This window comes from Rhinolophus hipposideros (genome assembly GCF_964194185.1).
Source record: "Rhinolophus hipposideros genome assembly, chromosome: 20".
In the NCBI taxonomy this organism is placed as follows: Eukaryota; Metazoa; Chordata; class Mammalia; order Chiroptera; family Rhinolophidae; genus Rhinolophus; species Rhinolophus hipposideros.
Window position 1 is genome coordinate 13,256,380 of NC_138066.1, and position 27,534 is coordinate 13,283,913.

A 27,534-nucleotide genomic window follows, 5' to 3' on the forward strand; every position below is an offset into this window, starting at 1 on the left:
CCTGCAGAGTCCCCTCCATTCCCTGTGGCCCAGCTAGGCCAATCCTGCCGCCTGCTCACAGAGCTCTTCCCCAAACATGAAGCCGCTTCCCGACTTCCTTATCCCCCCACCCAATAGATGGCTGAACACCTGACTGTCATTCAAGGCCTGTCTCCCTTGCCCTCGGTCGCGACTCCATCCCTTGTCGCCAATCTCACCTTGCCCCTCCCCTAGCACGCCGAAATGGGGGGGGGGGTAGGACAAAGGGTTTTCTGGGGGAAGCACCCGTACGCCCCAGGCCCCGCTAAGAGGCCCAGGCCGCGGCCTGGAAGGATTTGGGGTGCCCCAGGGATCGCGGCGTCCGGGCGTCTGGGGTTTGACAAGGTCCAGCCCCGCCGCAGGGGGAGGGGCCCCTCCCCTCCAGGAACAGGGCGGGAGTCCCGGACTCTGATTGGGCAGTGCCGGGGGCGCCGCGCGGTCTGACCAATGAGCGCGGCCCGGGCGCGGCGGCGGGCGGGGTAGCCAGAGCAGCCCGGAGCCGCGACGCCGGCGGTCTGAGCTCCGCGATTCAGGCCGGGGCCAGGCGGGCCGAGCGGGGCGCGCGCCGCGGGAGCGAGCGGGGCCGCCCACTGGGCTGCGGAGACTGCCGCCAGGCGCCGAGGTAGGGGTCTGCGGGGAGGGGACCCGGGTCGGGGAGCGGGAAGGGACGAACGCCTGAACGTCTGCTGGGAGCCCGCAGAGGGGAGGATGGTCTCTGAGGCCGAGTCTACGGGGGCAGACAGGACCTCGACCTGCGGGGATCCTCCCGCTTGTGTCTGCAGGGCCGGCTTTACCGCTTGCCTCCGGAACCAGCTTCTGTCTGCGCTGGCAGCCGGGACCGCATCCATGCGGGCGCCCCGTGGTCTGCGTGCCTTCCCCAGCTCGAGTCTGCGGGACTGCGTCCATACCCGGCGCGCTACCCACCCCCGCCCCAGCGCTGGGCAGTGTCTGTGCGGAGTGGGCCCAGACGGGTGCACCCACGTGTGGATCTGCGTGGAGCGCTCCTCCCACACGGCCCTCCCTTGAGTCCTCCTTCAAAACCGGGGAGGGGGCCGGGGGAATGAATGGGACCGACGAGGTGCGTGGCTTTAGCTGCGCAGTCCTCTCCTGGCTGGGGCGGGGTTGGAGGGGGGCGGCGGGGGCGGTCGCTGCGGCTTCTGGGGTCACACAGACACAGAACTGGTGGCGCAGAGGGCGCACACGTGCGCGGGGACCTGTGTGTGGTGTTTGGAGGCGGTGTGCGTGTGTCACGTGGACACAGGAGTGTGCCTGTGTGTGTGAGGGGTGTACATTAGAGGGATGGAGTGGTGTGTGAGGGCCGGTCACGTGGACATCGGCGTGCGCCTGCCCGTGAGGGGTGTGTGTGTTGAGTGCACAAAGGTGTGTAGAGAAGGTTATGTCCCAGGTCACAGGACTGCACGTCGGTGGGTGCATAGGGGACTGTATATCTGCCAAGTGGGCCCAGGAGTGCAGGGGAGCACACAGCTTGTGTCCCTGAGGGAAGATCCCCTGGTCTCCCCACATCCCTCACTCCTTCATTCAGCTTGTACAGATTGAGTCCCCACTGTGTGCCAGACTGTGTCTTTTGCCCACAGACTCTGGGGACCCCTACCTCCTCCCTGGTCTCTCACCCTCAATTCCCACAGTAGGCACAGGGATCATTTTAAACCTCACTGGACGGAGCCACTCCCCTGCTCAAAACCCTCCTCTGGCTTTTGAGAGCTTCTGGTTTTTTGTCCATAAAGACTTCCCTCATCCCAATCCCCCAAGCCAAGCCCTGAGTCCCAACCAGGAAATGGCTCTCTGTCATGTACAGTGTGAATTTCTGTCCTCTCCCTCTCGGAAATCCTTACTCAGTGGTCATGAAAGAACTTAAATGCCTCCTCCTCCAGGAAGCCATCCCTGAGGCCAGGCACAGTGAATGACGCTTTCTCATACAGGTGTCACGCTGATCACCATCAGGTACCTCTCATGCTGAATAGCCCACTCCAGCCACATTGGCCTCCTTGCTGTTCCTCAGACAGAGTGAGCACTGTTCCTGTGCCGTTGCTGATTCCTCTTCCTGAAATGCCCTTCCTAGATGTCCACACTGCTCGCTCCTTCACTTCCTTCAGATTCTGCTCAAATAATGCATCAGAAAGGTCTTTCCTGACCGCACAGTATAAATAGCAACCCCTCACTCTTGATCCCGCCTTACAGGATTGTATTTTTCTCCATAGCACGTACCACTTGACATATCATCTGTTAATTATGGGCTTTCTTGTTTGTTGCATCTTGCCCCAGTAGAAATTAAACTGCATGAAAGCAGGGACTTTGTCTTTTTGGTCCATTGCTTTATCTTTCAGCACCCAGCACAGTGCCTGGGCACGTCCAGCTGGTGCTCAGTGAGCATCTGCCACATAAATGAGTGACTCTGGATTTGCATCCCAGGAGTCTGTGTCCCTGGCTGCTCCCCAGCCTGTGAGCCCCAAGCCTGAGGCTAGGTCTCCTGCCCTCTGTCCTCCAGATTCCAAGGTCCTTATCTGGGAGAACTGTGACCATAATTGCCCATAGAGATAGTCCCTCTAGTAACTGGTATGGAAGATGGGCTGGGGTGTGGTTGGGATGTGAGCCTGGAGTCAGGGAGGCCTGCGTGGTTAGAAGCAGTGGGGAAGGAAAGCGGAGGCCTGAATCTGGACTTTTAGAGAAGATCAACTTGGTGACTTGCCCCAGCAGTGGGGAGATCAGGGAGGGCTCCCAGAGGAGGAGATGTGGGGGCTGTCCTCTGGCAGAAAAGGAGGGGGAGGCAGAAGGCATAGCTTGTACAAAGGCCTGGCGGCAGAACCCAGTCCGCAGTTCGGGAAGCTGCGAGTAGTGTGGTTTGGCCAGAGTGGAGAGTAATTTCGGGGTGGGAGGTGGGGGTGGGGGAGCAAGGCTGGAGAAAGGGAGAAGATGGTGATGAGGACGGCTCCTGGGTTCCTGGCCTGGGAGAACTGGGAGGACGGTGGTGCCATCTCTGTGATGGGAACAGAGGAGGAAGAGCAGACTTAGGAAATGCTGAGTTGAATCGGGGCCCTGTTGGATCTTAGCTGCCCAGGAACCTGGAGGGGAGGAGACAGCTGGCTGGAAAGAATTGGGCTGGAGGTACAGACCTGGTACGGAGGGTGAGGAGGTGTAGAGGTAGAGGTGAGACCATCAGCCAGGGTGAACAGAGGGATGCCGTGCCAAGGCAGGTAGGGCCCACCTCAGTGTTCAAGGCCTCCCCTGGGATGGTGGGAGGGGTGTCCTCACAGCAGGCATCCTCAAGCATGACTTGGCATCTTACGCCTGGGCGTCCCTGGAGGGGACTGAGTCATCCCGGGTGGAGGCGGGAGCTGCCAAGGGGACTGGTTGCCAGGGCCATCCAGACACTTGTCAGGAGCATAAACACAGCTCCTGTGAGGCAGCCCAGTGATGTCAAGGCCACCTTCTGTGTCTGGCCCGGGTAGCTAGGCCGTCTCCGTACAGCTTTCCCTTCTGGCCAGTCCTCTCCCAGTCAGGGCTGTGGCCTCTCTTCCTGGATCGTAGCTGGTCCCCTGCTCAACCTGGCCCTGCGGTTCACAGCAGCCTTCCAGAACTCAGAATGAGGCCTGACTGGTGCCTGAAGTCATCCAGGCGGGGCTGCTTGACCCAGCTGGAAAGAGAGCAGGATCTGCCGCTCTGTCCTGTTCCCCTGAGGGACCCAGGTGGATGGGGCACATTCTAAGGGCCAAGCAGGATCCAGAGCCAGGGTCTGCATCTCTTGGGGGTAGCCAGACACCTGTGGCTGGAGGACAAAGTCTGAGAGAAGGAGCCTGAGGAGGCGAACGCTAGGCCTTCCCGGAACCAGGGGGAGATATGGTACTGCATTTTGTACATCCAGGCTTTCCCTCGGTGACTTCCTGACACAGACACCTCCCAGCCCCACATTGCTTGGGCACAAACTGCTTCAGGGTCCACAGTCTCTACTTCCTTTCATAGCCCTGGGAGTTGGCAGAATGGGGGCCATCTATCCGACTCACATATGAGGAAACTGACACTCATAAGAGTGGTCCAAGACAACATAGTCCCAGCCTGGGAGGACCAGACTGGGGTAGCTTTTCCCGGTGCGGAACAGCCTGAGTCTGGCCATTCTTGGCTGCAGGACTCGGCTGGACCCTGGGCGGCTCCCCGTGCCCAAGGCCTTGCTCTATCCTGGGCCTGGGTCCCAGTCTGTCTGTCCTCTTTGCCCATGTGACACCTTGTTATCTGCCGAGTTAGTTTCTACAAAGTGTCTACTGGGATCTCAGCTTGGGGAGAGCCTTGAGAGACCCTGTTGGAGAGCCCCCAGAGAGGACTGGGTCTTGCCCAAGACACACAGCCCAGCCCAGCAGGCAACCCCAGATTGGTGGACAGCTGACCGGTGGGAAGTTTAAACTTGACCTTCTGTGTTCAGGTTGCAATGGCCCCCACAGTGCACATGACCAAACTTATATACACATATAGACCACACCAAGAGATTTCTGTCTTCATGCAGATGCGTGCCTATGTGTGCGCCCCCCCTTCACACACACACACACACACACACGTCGTCCCTCCAGGCCCGCAGCCCTGCTCACACACATTCCCTCACGCGTGGACACATGCCCCCACATGCACAGCCTTGGGCACCAGGCCCTGTCGCTTGGACACGAGGCAGGAACCTGGGGCCTCCCGGGCTGCCTCACAGACGTGCTTAGTCACCTGAATTTGATCCAGGGCAGGAGGGAGCTTGGAGGGTCTGACGTCAGCACTCATAGCCTCCTTATGCCGCCCTCGCATCCATCTGGGCCACAGTGTGTGCCAGGCAATCACAACATCAGCAGCACAACAACAACTCACTTTTACGGGGCTTCCTTAGTGGCAGGCTCAGCTCTGAACTCTGCATGGGCGTGCACTCCTTCTCACAACCACCTGCTCAGGGAGCCGAGACTGCTGGTAACCCCGTTCTGCAAATGAGGAAAACCCAGGCAGAGGTGCAGTCACCTGCCCATGGGCTCAGCCAGGAAGGTGTAGCCTTTAAACCAGGTAACAGGGCCCCAGGCTGCAGCAGGAAAGCTCTGCACTGACTTCCTGTGTGACCCCTGTACCATCCCTGACCCTTGCTGGGCCTCTGTCCCCCTTCAGAAAAGGGAAAGACAGGTAAAGGAGGATGGCCTCTGGTTGGTCTAACAGCCTTGGGGAAATCAGATGCAAATCTGAGGGGCTAGGGCAGCCTTTGATCTCTTTGGGTGGTGGTTCTGTCCCTTGGTCCCTGCCTGGGACTAGAGGTCAGGAACTTCTGACACTGATTCAGTCCCTGCCTTGGGCTGGGGCCTTAGGCTTATTGCGGTCTCCTCTCTGAGGCTGCTTTCCCATCTGTCTAATGGGGCCATAGTAATGGTCACTACAGAAACCACTCATTCATTCAACAAATATTTATCAAGCTCCTACTGTGTGCCAGGCACTGCTGCAGACACCACTGATCTTATGGAGACAAGGCAGATAAGAGCTCTAATGTATGGAATTTATATTCTCATAGGAGAAGAAGGGCCTGCAGAGTGAGGGGACGGCAGACAGAAGCGTGGGTCACCCACAGGGAGGAGTAGAACGGGTGGGCCAGGCGTGGAGGGCTCCCTTCAGCCTTGGCTTCCTCCTTCCTACAAGGGACCTGGTTCCCAAACCTCCCTGATACTCATCCCCATTCACTGCCCCCTCTTACCTCTTCCAGGGAGGTAAGCCCTACTCACTCTTCTCTCACCTCCACGGAGGACTTATTGATGCTCTTGGCTCACCAACACACACACACACACACACACACACACACACACACACTCCTCTAGGTCCAGCCTCCATGTCCCTTCCCCCCTTCCTTTCTGCATGCCCACATGAGTCCCACCACCTTCAGGCTTCCACAGGGGCTCTGGACCACACCCTTACCCACGCTCTATCTCCAAGCCTTGCCACGGCCCTAGGGTCTCTGGGAAGGCCCCACATCCATAGCACAGATGGAGAGATTTAGGCTCATTCGGGAAGGAGCCTACCCAAGCCCTCACAGTAGGTTGGCAGGTAGGACCAGAACCCAGCCCAGGCTCCTCTGTGGCCAGAGGACTCTGGCAAGCCCTGCCTCCTTGACATCTGTCAAAGCAAGGTGGTGGGAGGATGAGGGGTGAAACAGAGGCCTGTGTTCTCAAAGTGGGGACAGAGGAAGTTATCACCAGACAGGAAGGGCAAAGGGTCAGGAGTCCACTCACTTCCTTTTCCTGGAAAGATGCCTGGTTTGGCCCAGGAAGGGGGAGGGGCATCGGGCGGGGGTGGGGCCAGTGCGTGGCCTGGGTCAGAAATGGAGTCCCAACCTGAGAGCCAGGCTTCCCCCCAGGATTGTGGTCAAGGGTGAGGGCTGGGGCATGGAGGTGGGAGGTTGGTTTGGGGTTTAAGTCATTCGTCTGGTTTGGGGATCAGACTGGGTCTGGGTGGGTGTAAGGCCAGGCCAGGGGGAGCATCATGGTCTGAGCAGATGTGGCAAACATTTGGCCACACAAATAAACTGTAAGGGAAAACCAGGAGAAGTAAGGAATGACCTTTGAGGGCAGTGAAGTCTTTCTTGACAGCCACCAAAACAGCAACCCCCCTGCCCTAATGAACCCTGTCCTGGGCTGTAGGTCCTGCTGGGGGCAGAGAGGGGAGTAATGGGAGACTTGCCCTGTAGCCCTGGAGAGGCCTCCCTGGAGGAGATGAGAGAGGCTGGAGCCCCAGGGACATTTTCCTGGAAGCAGTGAGAGGGGTGGTGTAGGGGGCAGGAATATCTGGAAGGCTGCCCTGGAGGAGGTGAGTGGGCCTGGAGCATCAGGAGGCCTCTGCATGACCAGCGCCCAGCTTCGCTTCCAGGCAGCAGCACTGGAATGCTCTACTGTCAAGGGGTGGGGCTGGTGAGTCACTGGGCCGTCTGCTGGAGCTGGGCCTGAGCTGACCCTGGACTCTCTTTCTCCCAGGGTTGCTGGGCCTCCAGTGTTCTGCCTGTGTCTGTCTGTCCTGACTCCAGCATATCAAATTCTCCCTGCTTCCCTGTGAAACCAGCAAGGTAGATGTGACTATGCCTGTTTTACAGATGGGAATACTGAGGTCTAGAAGGGCTGATGTGCCGCAGAGCCAAAGGAGTTCCTAGAATTCCTTCAGTTAGTAGGGACAGACCTGAGCTTGGGTGCTGGCACCCCAGGCAGAGGGACCAGGCAGGGAAAAAGCGTGGGGCTGGGACCCACAGGGTTGTGGCTACAGTGGGAGAAGGGCCTAGAGATCGGACCTCCTTGCTCCATGGCCAGAATTGAAACCTTTTCTGCCCTCTTTTCTCAGGTTCCTAATAAGGCTGACCATGGCAATGGAAGGGGGCCCAGCAGTCTGCTGCCAGGACCCTCGGGCAGAGTTGGTGGAGCGAGTGGCTGCCATTGATGTGGCCCATTTGGAGGAGGCTGATGGTGGCCCAGGGCCTGCCAGGAACGGTGTGGACCCTCCGCCACGGGCCAGAGCTGCCTCCATGATCCCTGGCTGTGCTTCAAGACTCCCCCTATCCCGGCCTAGCCTCTCAGCCAGGAAGTTGTCCCTGCAGGAGCGGCCAGCAGGAAGCTGCTTGGAGGCCCAGGCTGGGCCTTACGCCACAGGCCCTGCCAACCATACCTCCCCACGGGCCTGGCGGAGGCCCACCATCGAGTCCCATCATGTGGCCATCTCAGACGCAGAGGTTGGTGGGGCAGAGCTAGGCTGTGCTCCTGAGCTTTTTAGTTGTCTTCAGCAAAGGCCCTTTCTGCTCCTGTTTCTGCCACGCAGCTGTCTAGCCCTCGGTTTGCACCCCCCCCCCCAGAGTGGAGGGGCTCGCTACTTCGCAGTACGGCCTCTTCCCACCCAGGGAAGCCCCAGCTGAGCCAACCTCTCCGTCCTTTACGTCCCACCATTCCCACCCCCACCTGGTCAGGCCTTGGAAATAGGCCCCTCCCTTGTCCCCCAAGAAGTCCTCTTAGAGATTTGAAAATAGACATAGTGTCCTTGCACCCCAAGACTGCCCCAGCTTGAGCCCCTACCTCTAATGCCTCCTTGGGTCTCCGCCGACTCAAGCTGCCAGCGTGCTTTCAGCCGTTAGGCTCGCACTGGCTCTGTCCTTGCCATTTAGATCTGAAAGTGAACCTGGATACTGAGCAATGTACAGCCTTCAGAGGCTGAGCTTTTTATACCTGAGCCAGGGATCTGGTCTTCTCTCCCCAGGTCTCTTCTCCTCCTTCTTGTCCAAGTATTTCGGATTCTAGAAATACTCGCTCATGGGTTTCTTACAGATCCGGGTCTCCCAGACTCCAGCATCCAAGCAGGAATCAGTGCATTTTTCCTTCCCCAGTTCCTAGGGAGCAAAGCATAGCCATGGCTTACCATTCATGTTTTCAAACATCACCCGAGGCTTCTTGTTACTTTTGGTGGTGTTGGCACCACCACGTTTCCCCATCCCTACTTGAAAAGTGATGAAACCTGGGGTCTAGCAGTGAGGGACCTGGGACCAGGGTTGGGCCCTTGAACAGGCTCCTGAGGTGAGAGCAATGCTGCCTCTGAATCCAGCTTTACCTGATTCTCCCTCTTTTTCCTCCAGGACTGTGTACAGCTGAATCAGTACAAGTTGCAGAGTGAAATTGGCAAGGTAGGACTGGGCCGGCCAGAAGCAGTGAGAACTTCATCTGGGGCTTTGCAAAAGCAGCCTGTCTGGATCCTTTCCTTGGCACAATCCCTTCTCCTCTGAGAATGTGAGGCAGAGAGGCAGGAAGGCACAAGCCTGGAAGTGAGGACAATGTTGTCCTTTGTAGGAAATACCTGGGGTGTGTGTGGGGGGAGGTGGGAGATGACTCCTTATTCCCCAGAGTTTTTGCTGGAAGACAGGGGCTGGGGGCCGCGTGAAGCCGCAGTGAGCTAGGCAGGGGCAGTTAGCAGGTCTCAGGAGCCCCTCCCCTGTCTGCCTGAAATGTATGTCTGTTGGTGGGGATGGTGGAGATGGGATGCAGGAGGAGGGGACCCGAGCTGTCCAGGCTCCCCTTTGCCTGAGCTAGTCCTGGAGGAGATTGCTGTGTTCAGGGGGGCTGACCTGTGTTTATCCGCAGGGTGCTTATGGCGTGGTGAGACTGGCCTATAATGAAAGTGAAGACAGACACTATGTGAGTCTGGGCATTGGAGGGAGGTGTTGCCTGGTCGGGCCCTAGAATCCTGGGGGGTGGGCAGAAGCTGTGCTGGGAAGACAGAGAACAACACTGCCTCTGGAGGGACTAAACTATCAAAGGAAGAACTTCTTGACCCTGGGAATACGCAAGCAGAGGCTGGGTACCTCTGAGGGGAGAGCTCCAGAAAGGCTTGTTGGGAATAGGGGTAAGGCCTACACTCAAATATGGCCACCTCCTCGCCCAGCTTGACCATACCCAGCCATACCCTCAGTGCTGGTGGCAGATGCCCAATGTGCCTTTCTGGGCTCACTCCACATATAACTAGCCTGTTCTAGCCCCTGGTGGCTACACACAAGTGACATTTCCACCCTTCCCTCCTCAGGCAATGAAAGTTCTTTCCAAAAAGAAGTTACTGAAGCAGTATGGCTTTCCACGTATGTTTCTGTCGGGCCCTGTGCTTGGGAGCCCCTAGCCTGGGGGCAGGGGAAGACGAGACCTTGGTCCCTAGCTTGTTTTCGTTAGGACTGGGGGTGGAGTGGGGACAGCATAAGCAAAGTCCTGGTGGTGGTCATGTGCTTGGTGCGTTGGGGACAAGACCATGGTCTCGCAAGATTCTTGCTTGAGGCTGGTTGTGGGGCCACGGTGAGGCGCGCCCTCCTTTCACAGGGGCTTGACTCCTTTACCTGGTCACAGGTCGCCCTCCCCCAAGAGGGTCCCAGGCTGCACCAGGAGGGCCAGCCAAGCAGCTGCTACCCCTGGAGCGGGTGTACCAGGAGATCGCCATCCTGAAGAAGCTGGACCATGTGAATGTGGTCAAGCTGATTGAGGTAGGTGATGGTGGGCAGTGGTTGGGAACCGTGCCCGACGCCTGTGGAGCAGCCTCTGGTCCTGGGCACACTCAGCACAGACCCAAGGATCTCACTGAGGGAGCAGATGTGGCCAAGCCCTCCAAGGGCACGGCCGGACTTGGGGCAGGGGCTGCAGCGAGGCTTCAGGAGTCCTTTCGGGCTGGTCTGGGATGGTCTCAAGATGTCACGGAGGGTGAGCGTGAATGATTTCTGAGGTCTCATCTGTCTGTGCCTGCTCAGTTCCTGCTCCATTGTCTGGGGTGGCTACAGAGCATTCTGGGGGTCCAGGGGCTGGCAAGGAGAAGGAAGCCTGGGACTCCCCCCCTGCCTCCTCAAGCCTTATCCCCATGTCTGTTCCTTCTGACCAGGTTCTGGATGACCCAGCGGAGGACAATCTCTATTTAGGTGAGTGACCCAGCTCATCCCCAAAGCAGCTCACCTGGGGTTGGTCCAAGGGCTCCTGGGAGACACACATGACCTTCACAGGGGCAGGGAGGAAACCCGTTCTCCAGCCCTGATTCCCCTGGCCAGCTCTGCTGAGCCAGGCTCAGAAGATCCTGTTAGATTCAATAGATCTTTTTAAGCCCCGCCTCTGCTGATCAGAGAGACTATGGGTCAGGTAGATACAGGAATCAGGCTACATACTGTGGGTTCCCACGCCCTGTCTGATAGCTCTGTGCCTCAGTTTCCTCACCTGTAAAATTGGGATAATAATGGTATCTACCTCACAGGGTTGATGTGAGGAATAAATGGGTTATTATATGCAAGACACATTAGCTGTTATTGTTAGTATGAACATTAAATTAAGTTCGTGGTGTCTAATTCATGGCTGGGCTCAGAGACCTTCAGGAAAAGGGGCAGAAGGAACACTTGTACAAATTAGAGGCCAAGGCTTTAGTCTCCACTCCCTTTCCTACTTGCCTATCCTCTATGACCTTTAGGACAATTTCTGCCCCTTCTCTGAGCCTCAGCCCACCTCTACCCCATAAAAGGGGTTCATGGTGAATTAGATGAGGTAGGTCCATAGGAGACCCCGCACTCTCGCCCATTTATTTCCTCTGATGCCATGGGACCCCTGTCCTGTCCCTCCCTCAAGTATGACTGGATGCCTGCCCCCCGCCCACCCTCCAGAACAGGGAGGGACCTTGGCATCACTGCTCTGCCCGCCTGGCTGCACCTTACCTTCTTTTCTTTTCTTTTCTTTCAGTGTTTGACCTCCTGAGAAAGGGGTGAGTTCCCCATCCCAATCAGGCAGGTCAAGTCTCAGCCAGGCCTTCCTTTCTCCCTCCCTGTGTCCCTAGTCCTAGGGTCAGCTATTCTAGGAGAAAGCAGAGGCCTGGGCCCTGCCCTTGGGGATCTCTGGTCTGGCGGGAAACGAGAGACCAAGAGGACGATTCTTTGAAGTCTGATGGGGTCAGTGAGGCTGGAACAGTCAGGGAGGCCTCTGGAAGAGGGGGTGGGTTTTGAACTAGGCCTTGAAAAACTGGAAAGAAGATTTTGATGGAGGAGACGAAGGAAAAAGGAGTGTTTCTCAAGTGAAAGTGTAGAGATGGGACTCAATTCTTACCTGTATTCAAATCACAGAGTTATTTCAGCTTTACACGTTTGTGAGTTGGAAGGGTGGGACTCCTTTCCCTTCCATTTACAAGAGGGGAAGCTGAGGTTCAGAGGGGGTAAGTGCCTTGCCCAATACCACACAGCAAGTCACTGATGAAACCTAGGATTCTAACTCATGTCTGCCTCATTTTGCCTTCTCAGGGCATTTGTTAAGAAGCAGACATGGAGTAATGGGCATGGGCCTGGGTGGACCGGAAGCCCTAACTGCCAAGTCCTTGAATACAGACTATGGTTGTCTCTCTGCTGGGGGACTTCCTAATGACCTATATGGGCATGGGGGCAGGTAATAGTGTCCCTTTAAAACTCGGGGGCTTTCAAAAGGTTTTGACCTTCATTCAAAGTGAGAAATACGAGTTGCATGTTACCATCTATATCTGTAACTGAAACCAGTTTTACAAAACAGCACATATCCTTATTACATATGATATATTCCGCTATATTCTACTTCATTAGAAAATAAGCAGTAGCCACCCACTAAATTGATTTCCTGATCCTCTGTGAGTTAGGTCTGGACTTAGTTTGAAAAACACTGCTTTAAATGGCATCTTTGCAACTGTTCGATTATAGATAATTAAGTACTTAGAAGAAGTTATATTGAGCCAGAAATGAAGATTAAGCTAACTTGAAATTATAATGATTGTAAATGGATATTTGTGTCTATGTGTGTTTTAAAATTTTCATTATATGGCAGAAAAAGCTAATTATCTTAGGTTCTCAGGACCCGTTTAAGCATAGAGTGCTCCTTGGAGGTCCCAAGGGGCCTGAAGGGTGCTGTCCCTGTTCTCTTTCCCCTGCTGTCTGCCTTTATTCAACCAGATTCAGCTGAAATTCCTTTTCCCCTCTGTCCCCATAGGCCAGTCATGGAGGTACCTTGCGACAAGCCCTTCCCAGAGGAGCAAGCGCGCCTCTACCTGCGGGACATCGTCCTGGGCCTTGAGTACTGTGAGTGAGGGGCCGCCTGCCCCCTGGGACTGGGGTCTGGGGACCGGGTAGGGGGACACCACAGCGGGGAGCCCAGGCTGAATAGGCTCTGAGCAGTTCCTGTCAGCCAGCGCTGATCTGCCAATCAGCTTCCTTTGGGGGCGGGGCATGGACCTGTGGGCTGGGCCAAAACCTCCTGAAAAGAAAGGTGAAGGGGATGGTGGCAGGCTTCCCAGTGCTGAGTCACCATTAAGTCGTTCTGCTCCTTGGGTGTTCTGACTATATCTCTCCTCTGCTGAGTTCTTAGCCAAGCTTAGCCGCTCTACAGGACCTCAAGAGATGTGGGAAGGAAGAGATTCTGTCCAGCTGCTTGAGAGCCTGTCCTGTCCTGGAGCCTGTGGGTGGTGGCAGGTTGGGTTTACTGTGAGGGGCCCTAAAATGATGAGCGTTGAGGAGGGAGGATGTTAGCTTAGCCTCTATTTATGCAATTCCTTTATTCACGCATATTCATTCCATTCATTCATTTATGGGAACCTACTAAGTGATGGCTGGGGGCAGGGAGGTGACAAGGACCCAGACAGGACCTCAAGGATCTCACAGCCAAGTAGGAGGGACAGGAATCTAAGCAAGTAGATGACATAGTGCGGTGCCTGCCCAGGCTGGGGAGGCATGGGGGCTGTCAGAGCACCGAGGGGCCAGGGAGGCTTCCCAGAGGAGGTCACTTGTGGTCAGGGTTCTGAGGGATAAGTAGGAGTTTGTTAGTCAGGCTTGAGGGATGAGTGAGAGAGAGTACAGCAGGCAGAGAGAACTGCATGGCAGAGGCACAGAGGGGAGTGTGCATATGTATTATTTAAGAAAGGGGAGAAGTTCAATTTTGTTGAAGCATGAGGGGAGTGGGAGGTTGTAGAGGAAAAGGATATAGGAAGTACTGTGAAGGCCACACCTTGAACGCTAGGAATGCCTCCACAGAATTTTCAGGATCCATTCTGTCAGGGTATGAAACCCCTGAGGGCTTTGAGCAGGAGAGGGGCATGATAGGATTTGCATCTGAGAGAACAGTTGTGTGGGGGCTGGATAAAGGGCAAGAGGCAGCCAGCTGGTTAGGGGGGAGGCTGTTTCTATAGCCCAAGTGACAGATGGTAAGACTTGGATTAGGACAGTGGCAAGTGGGGAGGAGATAGGAAAGAGGTGGGGTGGCTAGTCCTGGTCATCGGGAGGGCCCCCAGACACCTGGGCTTCTGGCCTGGTTTGGGGAGCAGAAGTAGGGCCTGTCTCTCTAAAACCTTAGCTTGATTAATCAGGAGCACATTATTGCCCTGGGGGAATAGGATAAGAGCCCAGATGAGATGACAGAAACCAGGACTATTCTTAGATCATTGGAGCCACTCCAATGCCTTCAGATGAATATTCTCTTTGTATATATGGGGAAACTGAGGCCCAGAGGGAGGAAGGCTTTGCAGAAAGTCCTGAGCGAAGGCCTAGAGGTATAGGAAGGGGGCATTTCACCCTTGGTGTGGGCACCACCCTGGACCAGCTTGACCTCTACCCCCTTCCTGTCCTGGGACCTTCTCCTCATTGAAGGGCCTGATTTCTCCCATCCTCTATCCCACCCTTCCACACCCCCCCCCCAAAAAAAAAATCCCCGAGCTCATCCCATCTGACTCTTGGGTAAAACCTTATCAAGGCCCAGGGAATCGGGTGGAAGGCTTCTCAGGATGGACTGGTGAGCACCAGGGGCTGGACTGGCAGGTGAATGGACGCTGAGCCTGTGATTCTGGTCCCTCTAAGAGGGCATCGAGGCTGTCCCGGGAGCTCTCTGTGGGTGAAGAGTCCTGACCTGATTCTTACCAATGGGGCAAGTGCAACAATGCATGTGTGAGAAGTAGCCAGCTCTGGACTATGTCTTAGAGGTTGAGCCCATAGGACTTGCTGGTGAATTGGATGTGGGGTGTGAGAGAGAAACCTGAGCAAATGGCGATATGCCATTAACCAAAAGGGAAGGACTAGAGCGAGCGCAGGGGTTATTCTCTTTGGTTTGTTTGGTGGTGGTGGTGATGGAGATTGCAGACAGAGAAATCAAGTTCTGAATTAGACGTGTTCTTGAGAAATACTGAGATATATATATTGAGATGCCTACTGGGTAGCCACACGGATAAAGAGCCCCGAGTTCAAGAGAGAGGCCAGGGTTTGAGATAAAAACTTGAGACCACTTTACATGGTCCAATACACAGCCCCTGAGCCTCTATGCTCTGGTGGGTATGTGCCAAATCCCTGGTGTGTGCCTGGTACTATAGGACCATTGGTTTTGTTGTTAGGTCACACTCACTCACTCGGCCCCCAGCCTTACTTTTCTCCTCATCTTCTGCTACCCTCTTCTGCTTCCCTTTCCATCGTTCCTCCCCTCCAACATCCTGGGGTCTGTCATCCCTCTAGTGCATGGCAGTGGGGTGGGGTCAGTGCCTTCTCTCAGCCTGAGCTGCCCGTCTCTTCCCAGCAGTGCTGGCCTCAGAAAGCAGGTTGAGCTCCTAGCCCACTAGATGAGTCTGGCCCTTACCCAGCCATGCTTATCCCAGCGGTCCCAAGCTCTCTCTGAATCTTCTTCAGCCCAGAGTCCCTAGGGCCGAGGCAGTACCTAGGCAGGATCCCCACAATCCCACCCTACGTCCGGGGAGCAGGAACATCTCTGACCAGGATGGGTGGGGAATGGGACTGGGAAAAGGTTTTGATGGGCTTTGGGCCTGCAGTAGTACTCACATGGGAGGGCCAGAGATGGCCATGGAGAACCCTCCCCTCCCCCAGTGTCTTCTGACCTGACCTAGCAACAGGTGCTTTGATTGCCCTGGAGAGAGCACTGGACTTGGAGTCCAAAGGCTCCTAAGAGCCCTGTCTCACGGCTCACGGCCTGGGCTGGCCTCAGTGTCTTCACTGCAGGGTGGAGCACAGGGCCCTGCAGTCCTCTTCTGAGGTCCTTATAAGAGGAGTGTGTGTGGGGCTCCTTCTCACCTGAGACGGGCTACCCTGGCCAGGTGAGGGCAGGTGGGGGGTTCTGGGCAGTGGTCCCCCAGGCCCGTGCTCCAGCTGCCTCTCTCTGTAGTGCACTGCCAGAAGATCATCCACAGGGACATCAAGCCATCCAACTTGCTCCTGGGGGACGACGGGCATGTGAAGATTGCCGACTTCGGCGTCAGCAACCAGTTCGAGGGAAACGATGCTCAGCTGTCCAGCACGGCCGGGACCCCAGCGTTCATGGCCCCTGAGGCCATTTCTGATTCTGGCCAGAGCTTCAGTGGGAAGGTGGCTTCCTGGGCCTGGGCCGGGTTGGGGTTCAGGTTAAAGGGCGGCATAGCTTGCAGCGAGGCCTCGTTTCCAACCTGAGGATGCCAGGGTCCTTGTGTCTCGGGAGTGAATACTGAACATGGTCCCTGCCTTTGTGTTTGCCTCTTCCTAGAGTTTGACAAAATCCCCAACTTTGGCCTTCTCTCATTTTTCAGCAAAATGACCCTAAGTCTCCCCTGCAGATTTTTCCTGCCAGCTGCTCTGGGCTGTGGAACAGACAGAGCTCAGGCAGCCCAGTTCCCTGCCCTTCTGGAGATGATGGAAAGGGCAGGAGAGCGCATGTCTGGGGGGACTACAGGGTTTGAACTAGGCTTTGAAGACTGGGGAGGATTTGAGCAGGAAGTAGAACCCGGAGAACATATCGGAGAACGGAAAATGGAAGGGTACAGGGTACTTGCACAGTGGGGCTTGGGCAGCATTCAGGCTGGAAGTTGGGGCTTTCTCCTAAGTGACAGAGGCAGTGAGCAGAGCTTTCTGAGCAGGGGGCTGCAGTTCAGTATGTTTCCCTGGGCACATGCCAGCTCTCACTTGTGGCGTGCTGGCTGCCCCACTGTGCCCTGCCAAGGGGGCAACAGTCGAGAGGCATTGGAACATGTATGTGGGTGTGGAGCTCAAGAGAGAGGCAGGGATGTAGACAGAGATTTTTTAAAAATTTACCCTTGATATAATTCCAAATTTACAGAAAAATTGCAGGAATAATACAAAAACTCCCATATATATATATTTTCCCCAGATTCACCAATTATTGACATTTTGTCCCATTTACCTTTTCACCGTCTCTCCCTATATTTATGTGTGTGCATATGACATTTTTCTGAACCACTTGAGAGTTAAGTTGGAGACCTTACCCCCTTTAGCATTAAATACTTCAGTAGATATTTTCTAAGAACAAGGACATTCTCTTATATAGCCTCAGTACAATGATCAAAATTAGGAAATTTATCATTGGTAAGAAGACTGTCATCTAATCAGCCTTATTCAGATTTTACCAGTTGTCCTGATTCTGTCCTTAAAGCCTTATCTTGTTTTGGTTCGAGATCCGATCCAGGGCCCCTTGCTACGTTCACTTGTCACATCTCCTGGGTGTTCTTTAATATGGAAGAGTTCCTTGGCCTGTCTCTCTTTCCTGACCTGGACATTTTAGAGAGCAGGCCCGTTATCTTGTAGAATGATGTCCGTTTGTGTTTGTGTGGAGTTCCCCGATTGGATTCAGATGAGGCATCTTTGGCTGGGATATTTAGGTAGAGATTTGAGAATCATTTGCATAAGACAGAAAGGCAATACCAGGAGAGGAGGCGGGGTTGCAGAAGAGAACTGGTAGAGAGCACATGTTAGAACCTGACCCTTGGGAACCAGGAGTAGCGGAGGTGGCCAAGGGCCAGGGCCTTAGTGTGGGTAGGGGCTGTTTCTGGGCTCCGAAAGGTAGATGGTGGCCTCGCCAGTGGATCATTAGGAAAAGGAATGACAAGCTGGTTTAGTGAGGATGAGTTCAATATTCACGTCCAGGGTACATCTGTATGATGGGTACAGCAAATGTGACCCTGTAAATGAAGGAAGTTTTATACCTGTTGAGTTGGAAATGTATCTGGTTTGAGGCTTGGAATCCCTGAAGGACGGGGGCCCTATTCTGGTCCCAGGCCTCAGCGCACGGCCGAGCTCGGAGCAAAGGCCTGGGAGTATTTGTTGAGTGAATATGATTGAGGAAGGAGGTTCCCTGCATGCCGTCTCCCACAGCCCACTGGAACTGGGTGGGCAAAGGGTGTTGGTGCCTTTTGGGGAACTGATATGAGCTGTTTTCTTTCTAGGCCTTAGATGTATGGGCCACTGGCGTCACGCTGTACTGCTTTGTCTATGGGAAGGTGAGTGCTGGCTGGGCTGGACCAGGAGGAATGACAGGTGCAGGCCCTTCCTTTGTGTCCTAAAGGAAAGTGACTTGAAAGAGGTCATTTGGCTCAGAGAAGACGGAAGGAAAAGAGGCTTTTTTTTGTCCCCTTGGGAGGAGATTCGTGTGAGGCAGTCCTGGGACAGCAGACATCCCAACGGGAGGTGGGATCACCACCTCCCTGTCCTGTCCCTTGAGGCCATTTATCCATTCACACAGTTCCTCATTCATTCATTCAACAAATTGTCCTTGATTCCTTCTGTAGGTCAGGCTGGGCCTTGGGGACCCCCAACGTTGACGTGGCTGAGATCCCCTTCTGCAGGTGCTCCCACTCTCGTGACTGCACTGAGGGGCAGGAGGGAATCTCAGCGAACATGTTCCCAAATTCCAGACCCGGGACTGGAGGCCCTTCTGCAGGTGTCTGCAATGCCGGTGGCTACACCCAGGCTCGTGGTCCCCTCAATGACTTGCTCGTTCAGTCAGTGTGTGTTGGTCCCTGCTGTGCGTCAGGCCCTGAACAAGTTAGATGAGGCCCCTCCCATCCAATGAGGAGCCTGGAGAGATGAGACCCGTCTCCTAGCACAAGTCTGGCCCTGGGCCTGCATCCTCTGTCTGCTTCTCCACCCACAGTGCCCGTTCATCGACGATTACATCCTGGCCCTGCACAAGAAGATCAAGAATGAAGCCGTGGTGTTTCCCGATGAGTGAGTTGTCCACCGAGGGCGGTCCGGCCCACCCCAGGGAGGCGTGTCTAAGATTTAGCAGGGCTTTTGCCCTTTGAAGGCCCACCCCCTCCTGCAGATCTGGAGGTGGCGGTGCCGTTCCCTGGGAGGGGCCCCTGAGCAGATGGAGGGCTGAGACTGTAGTGTGGGGTCTCGGAGACAACTGGGCCGAATGGATCTCGTGCAGATGGAGGTCTGAGGCCAGGAGTTGGGCAAGAATGACCCACATTCCATGTTTACCCTGCTCCTTCACTGCAGGCCTCCATGGGGGCAGTGGCACCAATCCCATGCAGACCCTGGACCCACGGGGGGCCTCCACCGTCCCCCCCACCCTATGTGTGGCTTCAAGATGCCAGTGTGCTCCCCCATTTCACAGATGGAAAAGTGGAGGCTCGGAGGAGTGTTATCAGTGGGTCTGGGATTTGAAGTTACTCCCTCCTCTCCCCACTTCCTTTGTGACTAAGGTCTCTGAGCCCAGAGGGACTGCTCATCCCCGCTTCTTCTCATTGTGATGTTGGCTACGGCGGCTCCTCATGTTTCAGGGCCCTTGTGCCATCTGCTCAAACTGCCCAGGACAAGTCACAAACCAACCTGGAGTTGTCCTCAGTGACTCCGACTCCCTCGTGTCCACTTCCTGTCTGGTCCCCAAGTCCTCTCAAGTCCACCTCGTATATATATGTCTCTTGGCTCATTGCCATCTGCGCACCTGCCTCATTGACTTCAGCCTTGTCCAGCTATCCTCTCGGGTCTCCCTGCTGCCGGCCTCCATCCAATCCAGCCACCACCATCAGGCTGGGTTGACCCTGATAAAGCACAACAAATATCACCGTATCTCCGGCTTCAGGTTTTCCTGAGGCTTCCCAAAGCCCACAGGAAGAGGCCATGCCCTGGCCCTGGCATTCCAGGACCTCTGCGTTCTGCTGCCGCATCGTCCCTCGCCCGTAACATTAGCCACCTGGATCCGTCCCTTCCTGTAATTGCCGACCTCCCTTCCTTTCCTCCTAAAGTATCCCTGCTCGGGCTATCTTTCTCCCCAGTCCAGGCGTTTCTAAAAGAGACTCAGTAGGTAGGACAGCAGAGAGAACCAAAGCCAGCAGTCCAAAGAGTGGGTTCCTTCTCCAAAGGTTTGGAGGGATGAGCTCCCGAGAATATTGGTGGCAAAGAAGCCTGGAGTTTGGGCAGAGACAGTCCAGGCTGATGTGGGACTGAGACCCCTGGACCCCCACCCCACGTCTCTCCTCCCTGCCCTCAGTCTTCTGGGTGGTAATATGCTAACCCACTCACCTCTCTGGGCTCGGTTTCCTCCTCTGTCAAATGAGAATGTTTCCTGGCTCCCTCCCAGGTTGGGGAGAGAAAAAGATGGTGAGTAGGAGTGAAGGCCACTGGTGTCCTATAAAGCTATGCTTCTCACATTATCCTCACCATCTCTGCCACCCAGAGGAGTGTCCAGTATCCCTGGAACTCTGTGCTTGTGGCCTCTGTCTCCTGAGGGAGACTGCTTTACTTCCTACTCGGGAGAGAAGGATAGCCATATGCTTGTTCTGCAAGTCTCTCCCTCCTCCCTTGTACTCTAGAGGTGTCCCTTCTGCTGTCTAAGAAATGAGGGTTGGGTGTCTCTGTCCTGGGTGCTAATTGGGGAGCCCCCAGACAGGGTGGGGAGAGAGAGGTGGGAAGGAAAGATCCTCATCAACTGTCCCCCCCCCCATCTTCTTCCTTCCCCTCTTTAGGCCAAAGGTCAGTGAGGAGCTCAAAGACCTAATCCTGAAGATGCTAGACAAGAATCCTGAAACAAGAATTGGGGTGCCAGAAATCAAGGTGAGGGAACCAGAGATCTTAGGCTAGGCTGGGCTGGGACACAGCAAGCAGGCCTCAGTTTCTCCTGTACAGCTCTACCCCAGGACATGTGTGTATTGGGTTTGGGTTTGGGGTTTGTGGGCTTTGGGCCCCACACCAATGGCTGGTGAAATGTCTGTGGTTCCTTGCTGACCGGGTATCTGTCCGCCTGTGGCCCTGACCTCTGCCTGCCCTCACCTCTGCAGTTGCACCCCTGGGTGACCAGGAATGGGGAGGAGCCCCTTCCCTCGGAAGAGGAGCACTGCAGTGTAGTGGAAGTGACGGAGGAGGAAGTGAAGAACTCCGTCAAGCTCATTCCCAGCTGGACCACCGTGGTAAGAGGGTGGGGGGCAGAGGCTCGCTTGTCTTGGGAGGGCCCGAGGAGGGCGAGGCCATTGTCTGACACTTGCTCTGTGCCGGGCTGTGTGGGGATTGGGATGGCCACACAGTCAGCTGGCGTTGATGCTGGGCCCGTGGAGAAAGAGGCCACGTTTGTTATTCAGCCTCGTGGGAGGAGACTTGTTGAGGAGAGTGAATGATTTGGAAAGACATACTGCCCTCACTGAGTGTCATCATTCACCTTTACCAGAAGAAGCATTTTTTCCCTCCCTCCCTCCCTCCCTCCCTCCCTCCCTCCCTCCCTCCCTCCCTATTTCCTTGCCTCCTTTCCTTCTTTCCCTTCTTCCATTTATTGAACTTCTGCTACTTTCCGGGCGCTGTATTAGGTGCCAAGAACATGGTAGTGAAAAGGCCTAGGAAGCCTCTGAATTGGAGACGCGGCCCCAGAGCCCTGCTGCATGTCAGTTAGGCACCACCTAAATGCTGTCTCCATTCTCCTCTCCCATTTCAGTTTTTCTCGTCTTCCTCTGGGCCTCTTCCACATTAACACTGGAAGTTATTAATGTAGCCCCTGATGGCTACTTGGGGGTTTGGGGACACAGAACCACAGCCCACCCAGTGCTGAGGTACCACAGCGAGTCAGAGTCTGCACAAGGCCAGGAGAGAGAGCTGGGCCGTGCTGTGGGTAGCTCAGGCCTGGGTACTTCTTCCCTCCCTGCTGGGTCCAGGCCCCGCTAGGCCAGCTGGCTAAAGTCCTGCCTGTTCCTGTAAAGCTCCAGGCCTCTATGGGGTCCCTGGGACCAGTCAGTTCCCACAGGGTCCCTTAGGCCATGGCCCTGGTCACAGCCACCATCGCCTCTCTCCGAAAGCCCTAGAATAGAGTCCCATGTTGTCCCCCTGCTTCCACCCTCACCCTCATTACAGTTACACCAGGGTGCTCCTGGCAACCTGATCTTGTCACTTCTCAGCTCAGACCCTGGTCACTCAGGCTCCCGTGTCACTCAGAGTAAGAGCCACAGACCCTGCCCAGCCTGCCCACCCCTGAGACCCTGCTGACCTCATCTCTCCTCCCTCCATTTGCTCGGCTCCAACCATGTGCCACGTGAGCTGCTGCCCCAGGGCCTTTGAACTTCTCTTCCCTGCCCAAGATGCTCCTGCACAGCTCTCCTCAGGTCTCACTTCCTCACTCCCTTCAACTCTTTACTCCAAAGTCACCTTCTTAGTGAGAAGCGAGCCTTCCCTGGTGCCTTAGCTAAAATTCCAACCTTCTTTGTTATACCTTGCCCCCTTGTCTTATTTTTTTCTCCTTAGCCTGTACCACTAAGCAACATATTATATATTTTACTTACTTATTTATTGCCTCTCCCTCCAACTAGAATATAAGCTCCGTGAGGGCAAGAATTTTTGTCTCAATGTGGCCCCTGTGCCTAAAATAGTGACTGGCATATGGCAGGCACTCAATAAATTGTTGTTGGTTGAATGAATGAATGAACAAGTGAATGCACCCCTGGTGCTATGCACGTGTGTGTGAGTTTGTGTGTATGTGAGGAGGGGCATGGAACTGTTTTTGTGGCAGGAGGAGGGACAAAGTCAGAGCCAAGGTGCAACAGCCCCGCCCGCATCTCCCCCAGGCCACAGTGCAGCCTCCCCTGGGCACTGCCTCCCCTCTCTTCACCCTTCCCACCTCAGCTAGAAGGCATTTCGTAATTGCACTCCCCATGTCCTCAGGAGAAAGCCCCGCTTTCAGCCTGGTGTCCCAGCCCCACCATGCAGCAGCTGCACTGACCGGCTCCTCCCCGTTCCCAGAATTCACCCTCAGCCATCACCCACCATGCTCTTATCATTTCCTCTGCTGGGAGTACTCTTTCTGTCTCTGCCACTAGAAAGGGCCTGCCTAGCAGCTGCTCCCCCAGGGAGTCAGAGTGGAGGCTGCCGGTGTGTTTGGGTGTGAGGGGGTATGTGTTCCTCACACTGATGTGTTCTCCCCAGATCCTGGTTAAGTCCATGCTGAGAAAGCGTTCCTTTGGGAACCCGTTTGAGCCCCAAGCACGGAGGGAAGAGCGGTGTACATCTGTTCCAGGAAACTTACTGTTGTAAGTAAAGGTGGGCCGAGGCCCCCAGGACGCTCCCTGGCGTAGGGTGGGGGCTGTGACACATCCCCTGACTCTCACTGCCGTCAGGCTGGAAGGCTGAGCCCGGAGCCTGGGGATTTGGCCAGGTCTCAAAGTAGGGCCTGTCTGCACCTCTGTCCTCAGCCCACGGCAGCCTGGTAGAGGTTTGCAGACAGGCCTCACGTTTGCTGCTCTGGAAGGATGGCTCAGCTATGGAGGAAGGGCCCCTTTGTGGACTCTTCCTGGCCTGGGGTAGTGCTAGCTGCTTTCCTGAGTGGCTCATGCTACCTCCAGCCATTGCTGAGGTCATGTGCCCAAGGCAGCGCTTTGTAAATGTTTGTTCAGCAAGTAAGCGTGGACAGGCTGGCTGGCTGACTGGGCCAGGGAAGAGGAACCCCCTTGGCTGCAGGCTCTCTGCTGTGAACCAGGCATGTGCGTTCACCACTTGATAGGAGAGGTCAGAAAAGAAGTTCCCCAAACTTCTGAGACCCGCATCCTCAGCTTACCCATCTTCTCCCACTAAAATAAAGTCAGTTTGGGATGTCAACAAGGTCTGCAGACGTGCGGACAGAAAGCCATGAGAGGGTCCTGGACCTGCATTGGTCCTGGGAAGTCGGTTGCCTTCCGACTGTGAAGGGAGCCGCAGGGAGTAGCGTGGTGTCTTCAGCCCGCTGTGTGGAGAAGGTGTGCTCCCCAGAGACGAGGCGAGGGACATGATCCCGGTATCTCGGCCTCTCAGGAAGTACTTTCACTGGGGCCTCGATGCTGTCCAGGGGCCTCGACGTTGGTTCTGTCTGAGGCCACCCTCTTTTAGTGAGTTCTTCAGAAATGCCAGGCCCCGGGTCCCATCTATGTGGACAAGCTGGTGTCTGCTCCCAGCCAGAGGTTGCTTGCCCTCAAGGATGTCCATATACTAACCTCTTGCCCTCCTCTTGACAAACTTTCTGGCCCAGGAGGGATGAGGGGTGGGGTCTGGGAGAGGCCTTGATATTACTGCGGGATCACTTCTGATTCCCTGTCTCTTTAGTGAGTTGGCCAGGGCTGGGGGAGAGGGTCCTTTGGGTTTCCCTAGTAGGTCGGCTGGCCTCGATCCTGGAATTGGCCTTAGTGTAGGGGATCACATATTTTAGCACCCAGATGGAGCCCCTTTTGACAGTGAAAGAGGTAGCTGTTACTAGCTATGCCCGGACGACAGGCATAGCCAAAACCATGACCGCAAACCTGGACTTCAGGTCACTCTAGCTCAGCCTGTGCCTCATCGCCCCCTAGTGGTGGGACAGGCCAGTCACGGGCTAAAGACACACCTGGCACCTAGTCCACCCCTGGCCCAGGGCTGGCCACCAAGAATACAGTGAGCGAGGCCATCGTTGTCCTTTTATACACACGTTAATGGGGAGACAGGCCAGTTTCCTTGTCTGGACTGTGAGAGGATTGGGCTTAAGACTTTCCAGCTATAAAATTCTATACTTCTGTGACCCAAGTTTAATTTCGAAAAGCAGGTGTTACCTCATCCTAAAGTCCCAGATTTGTCCTTGCTCAACTCTGTTTTTGACACTTTGGGATAATTTTTGAAACAATACAGAAGAATTGAATAAGATTGATCCTTAATTTTGAGCTATCCAAACTTGTTCATTGGTCATTAAATGTTCATTGGTCATTAAATGTTCATTGGTCGTAAATTGTTCATTGTTCATTGGTGTTAAAAAGAAAGGTCTTAGGAGAAAAATCAGATATAGGAATCTATTGAATATGTGACAGAATCCTAAGACTGATGGATAGAAGAGACTACCCTGTGTACAAGACAAAGAAAATGTAAAACCCAAATCCCCTCTACTCAGGACCGTGGGGCTGATGTAAGTCAACATGGAAGGTCTGTGAACTGGCTGGTGCTTGAGGATGCAGAGAAGTCAGCTGGGTCAGGTCGTGAGAGGCTCCGGAAGCCAGAATGGGAAGTCTGGACTTCATCTCTGGGTAGTAGGGAGCCATGGAGGCTTGTAGGATGAGATCTGGGGTGAGGGAGACCAGCAAGGGGTCTCGATATAGGGGGCAAGCTTGGGGAAGTAGGTGAAGGGGGGACGTGAGAGCCGATGGGTATGATTGCCTGTGAGTGCGTCCTTCCTGAGTGAATATTCTGGCCCCTGAGGTCCTTTTCTCTTGGTGTCTCCTGACCAGGAAAGATGGGTGTGGCGAAGGGGTCAAGAGCCCGGAGCTCTCCGGTGTCCAAGAAGATGAGGCTGCGTCCTGAGCCCCTGCATGCGCCCAGGGCCGCCCAGCAGCACGCTCATCCCACGCCTCCAAAGGCCCACCGCCCTCATGCCGACAGCCGCCCCTGCGGGCAGGGGGCTGGGGACTGTGGCCCTTCTCCTGGCTTCCCTTCCCTGTCGTGCTGCATGACCTCCGTGCGTGTTCAGGGACAGGATTGGAATGTGTGTCATCTGGGGTTTGGGAACAGGACTCCCTCGAGGCCTTTTTCCTCATCCTGACTCTCTTTGGTGGGACCCATGCTGTGAGGAAGGTAGGTACCCATGGTGCCTTAGAAACCCCACTTGGCTTGTTGGCAAGGCCCAGAGGCAGGAGGCAAGAAACCAAAATGACAGATGGAAGCCTAGCTTACCACCACTGCAGAGACTTTGCACTAGGGGCCGGGCAGGCCTGGCTCAGCTGCCACATGCACGTGGAGGGGTGTACTCTGCCCACCTCAGAGGGGTGCTGCCAGAGCTCGTTCTCTGAGCCCTTGATGGGGGTTCCTGGGCCTCACCTGGACAGCGGTCAATATTGGAGAATTCAGATTCACTATTTTTGTTGTCTTTTACTTTTATTTCTAATGTGAGGGGAAGGGAATGCAAAGCCCTACTTGGGAACGTCGAATGACCTCTCCTACAGCATTGGGTTGTTCCTAGCACACCCCACCATTATTTGGCAACCAGGTGAACTGCGCTGACCTTCCTGGATGGTGTTTCACTCTTGGCACTCTTTGAAGAATGGGCTGAATTAAAGCTCTGAGCAGAAGCCTGAAGCAGGAGCACAAAACCTTCCCTGCCCACCTTACTCCCTCCCTTTGTGGCTCCTCAGCGCCATGGCTGCAGAAGAGACACCAGGAGCTGACATCGACTGAGAGCTCTGGACTCACAGGGCTGTGGCGTTGCAGATGCCGAGGTAACTGGAATCCAATCTCCGATCCTACACTGGCCTCCCAGTCTGGCCCCAGAAGCGGCCCTCACATTGCTACCATGAAGGACAAGCTTCCCAAGCTGGAGGTTGTGCGAGAAGCAGGACCTGGTGGGGTGTGGATGCGGGCAGGTGGTGTCAGAGAGACGAGCCTTCCGCCACTGCCTCGCCCCCAGGACAGTTGCCACTGAACCTCCTCAGAGCTGCAGCGCTGGAGCACGTGTGTGAACCTGGCCGGGCTGGAGCACACGTCACCTTCTCTCTGGGGTCCCTTGATGGCTTCGGGTTCACTGATCAAATGCTCGAGAGATTGATCCCCAAAAGAAAAGACAGCAGGACTCAGAGACCTCCCCTGAAAATGTGGGCCAAACAAGGGATGATAGTCAGCAGCGTGGGTTTCCTATTGCAGCAGGACTTGTGTTGAGAAGAAAAGGGAGGCTGGGCTGGAGAAGTGCCCCGTCCTGCACAGCTCTGTGCCTGTGGGAGCACACCACGCCTCCACGCACATACGCACGCGCGTGCCCATCTGCTGCACACAGCACACTCGCATGTCTTGCACTGGCACATGCATCTGTAATACAGTTCCTATGTCTGTTTAAGGCTGTGAGCGGACTGTGGCCCATCGTCAATGGGTCCACGTTTCTCCCTGGCTCATCTCCACTGTAACCCAGGGCTTAGAAGATAACTCAGTACTGTTTTTAAGAACACTTTTATAGAGTTCATAGAAGGCCAGTCACAGATCCGCAAGGTTTTCTTGAGCGTCTCTGCACTGGGGCCTGGAGGGTGGGGTTTTCAACAGGGCGACGTCTATGGGGCCTGCCCTTGCAGAGCTCAAAGGTGGGCCTGGCTTCATGGCCTGGGTCCGAACCGGATGGAGTGCTTATTCCGTCACTGAGGGTTTGGGTTGGCATCATTGTTTTTGAATGTAGCACAAGGGATGAACAAACTCCATAAGAGGGTTTTGAAAATGAACTTCCCAGGCAGTGAGTTAAAACCAATAAAAGCCCTTTCTTGAGTTAAAAAACAAAAACAAAACACCTCTGTGTGTACATTCTCTGCATCTGCATATGTGTTCCTTCTTACCAGCTGGACCAGCTGGCTTTGCTAGCTTTTCTGAAAGGGTCTAAGCAGGATAGTAGTGAGAGGAGCTCTAGGGGGAGGTGACAGGGAAGGATGGGGGCTGGCTCTGGAGGGTGAGGAGCTACAGACTGGCCTGTGACAGTTTCCTGAGCAGGTCCTGTGGCCCCTCCTTGAAGGATAGGCTGTTTGGGAGCCAGCAGGCTGGCCACGAGGGAACCCTCCCGTTTCGCAGGGACCCAGGGAGGCCGAAGTCTGGTCTCCGGGAGCCATTGCCACTCCTCATGAGGCAGAAGTCCCAATGGAGCCTCATACGAGTCCCTGTGACAGGCCCTGTGTCCTCCTTGTGCTTCCTTCGCCATGGGCACTGGCATGGGCTTTTGGGACCCTGCAGCTAGCTCCCTGCTCACACCAGGGCCCTCCATGGCCATGATGGAAAGAGTCATCTTTGAGGTCAGACAGCCTTGAGCTTGAATCCAAGCC

At 55.2% G+C, this 27,534-nt stretch overlaps 1 protein-coding gene across 1 annotated transcript; it reads left to right on the forward strand.

Annotated features, from left to right (window-relative positions):
- The first annotated feature begins 506 nt into the window (after window positions 1–506).
- Window positions 507–27,009, forward strand: CAMKK1 (calcium/calmodulin dependent protein kinase kinase 1). The gene is made up of 17 exons (XM_081029776.1): window positions 507–640; window positions 7,005–7,093; window positions 7,363–7,747; window positions 8,639–8,686; window positions 9,141–9,194; window positions 9,580–9,631; window positions 9,891–10,024; window positions 10,414–10,450; window positions 11,253–11,274; window positions 12,516–12,604; window positions 15,678–15,877; window positions 17,725–17,778; window positions 18,432–18,505; window positions 20,251–20,338; window positions 20,563–20,691; window positions 22,685–22,788; window positions 24,979–27,009. Exons 3-17 carry the CDS (start codon window positions 7,382–7,384, stop codon window positions 25,049–25,051), a joined length of 1,524 nt encoding a protein of 507 aa, XP_080885902.1. The 5' UTR covers window positions 507–640; window positions 7,005–7,093; window positions 7,363–7,381; the 3' UTR covers window positions 25,052–27,009.
- Window positions 27,010–27,534: the final 525 nt, after the last annotated feature.

Excerpts from the sequence above, each read along its gene's own strand:
- CAMKK1 (XM_081029776.1), top strand. The coding sequence starts at position 7,382 with ATGGCAATGGAAGGGGGCCCAGCAGTCTGCTGCCAGGACCCTCGGGCA. Across the intron at positions 8,687-9,140 it reads TGCAGAGTGAAATTGGCAAG|GGTGCTTATGGCGTGGTGAG; the intron begins GTAGGACTGGGC and ends GTTTATCCGCAG. Across the intron at positions 11,275-12,515 it reads TTTGACCTCCTGAGAAAGGG|GCCAGTCATGGAGGTACCTT; the intron begins GTGAGTTCCCCA and ends CTGTCCCCATAG.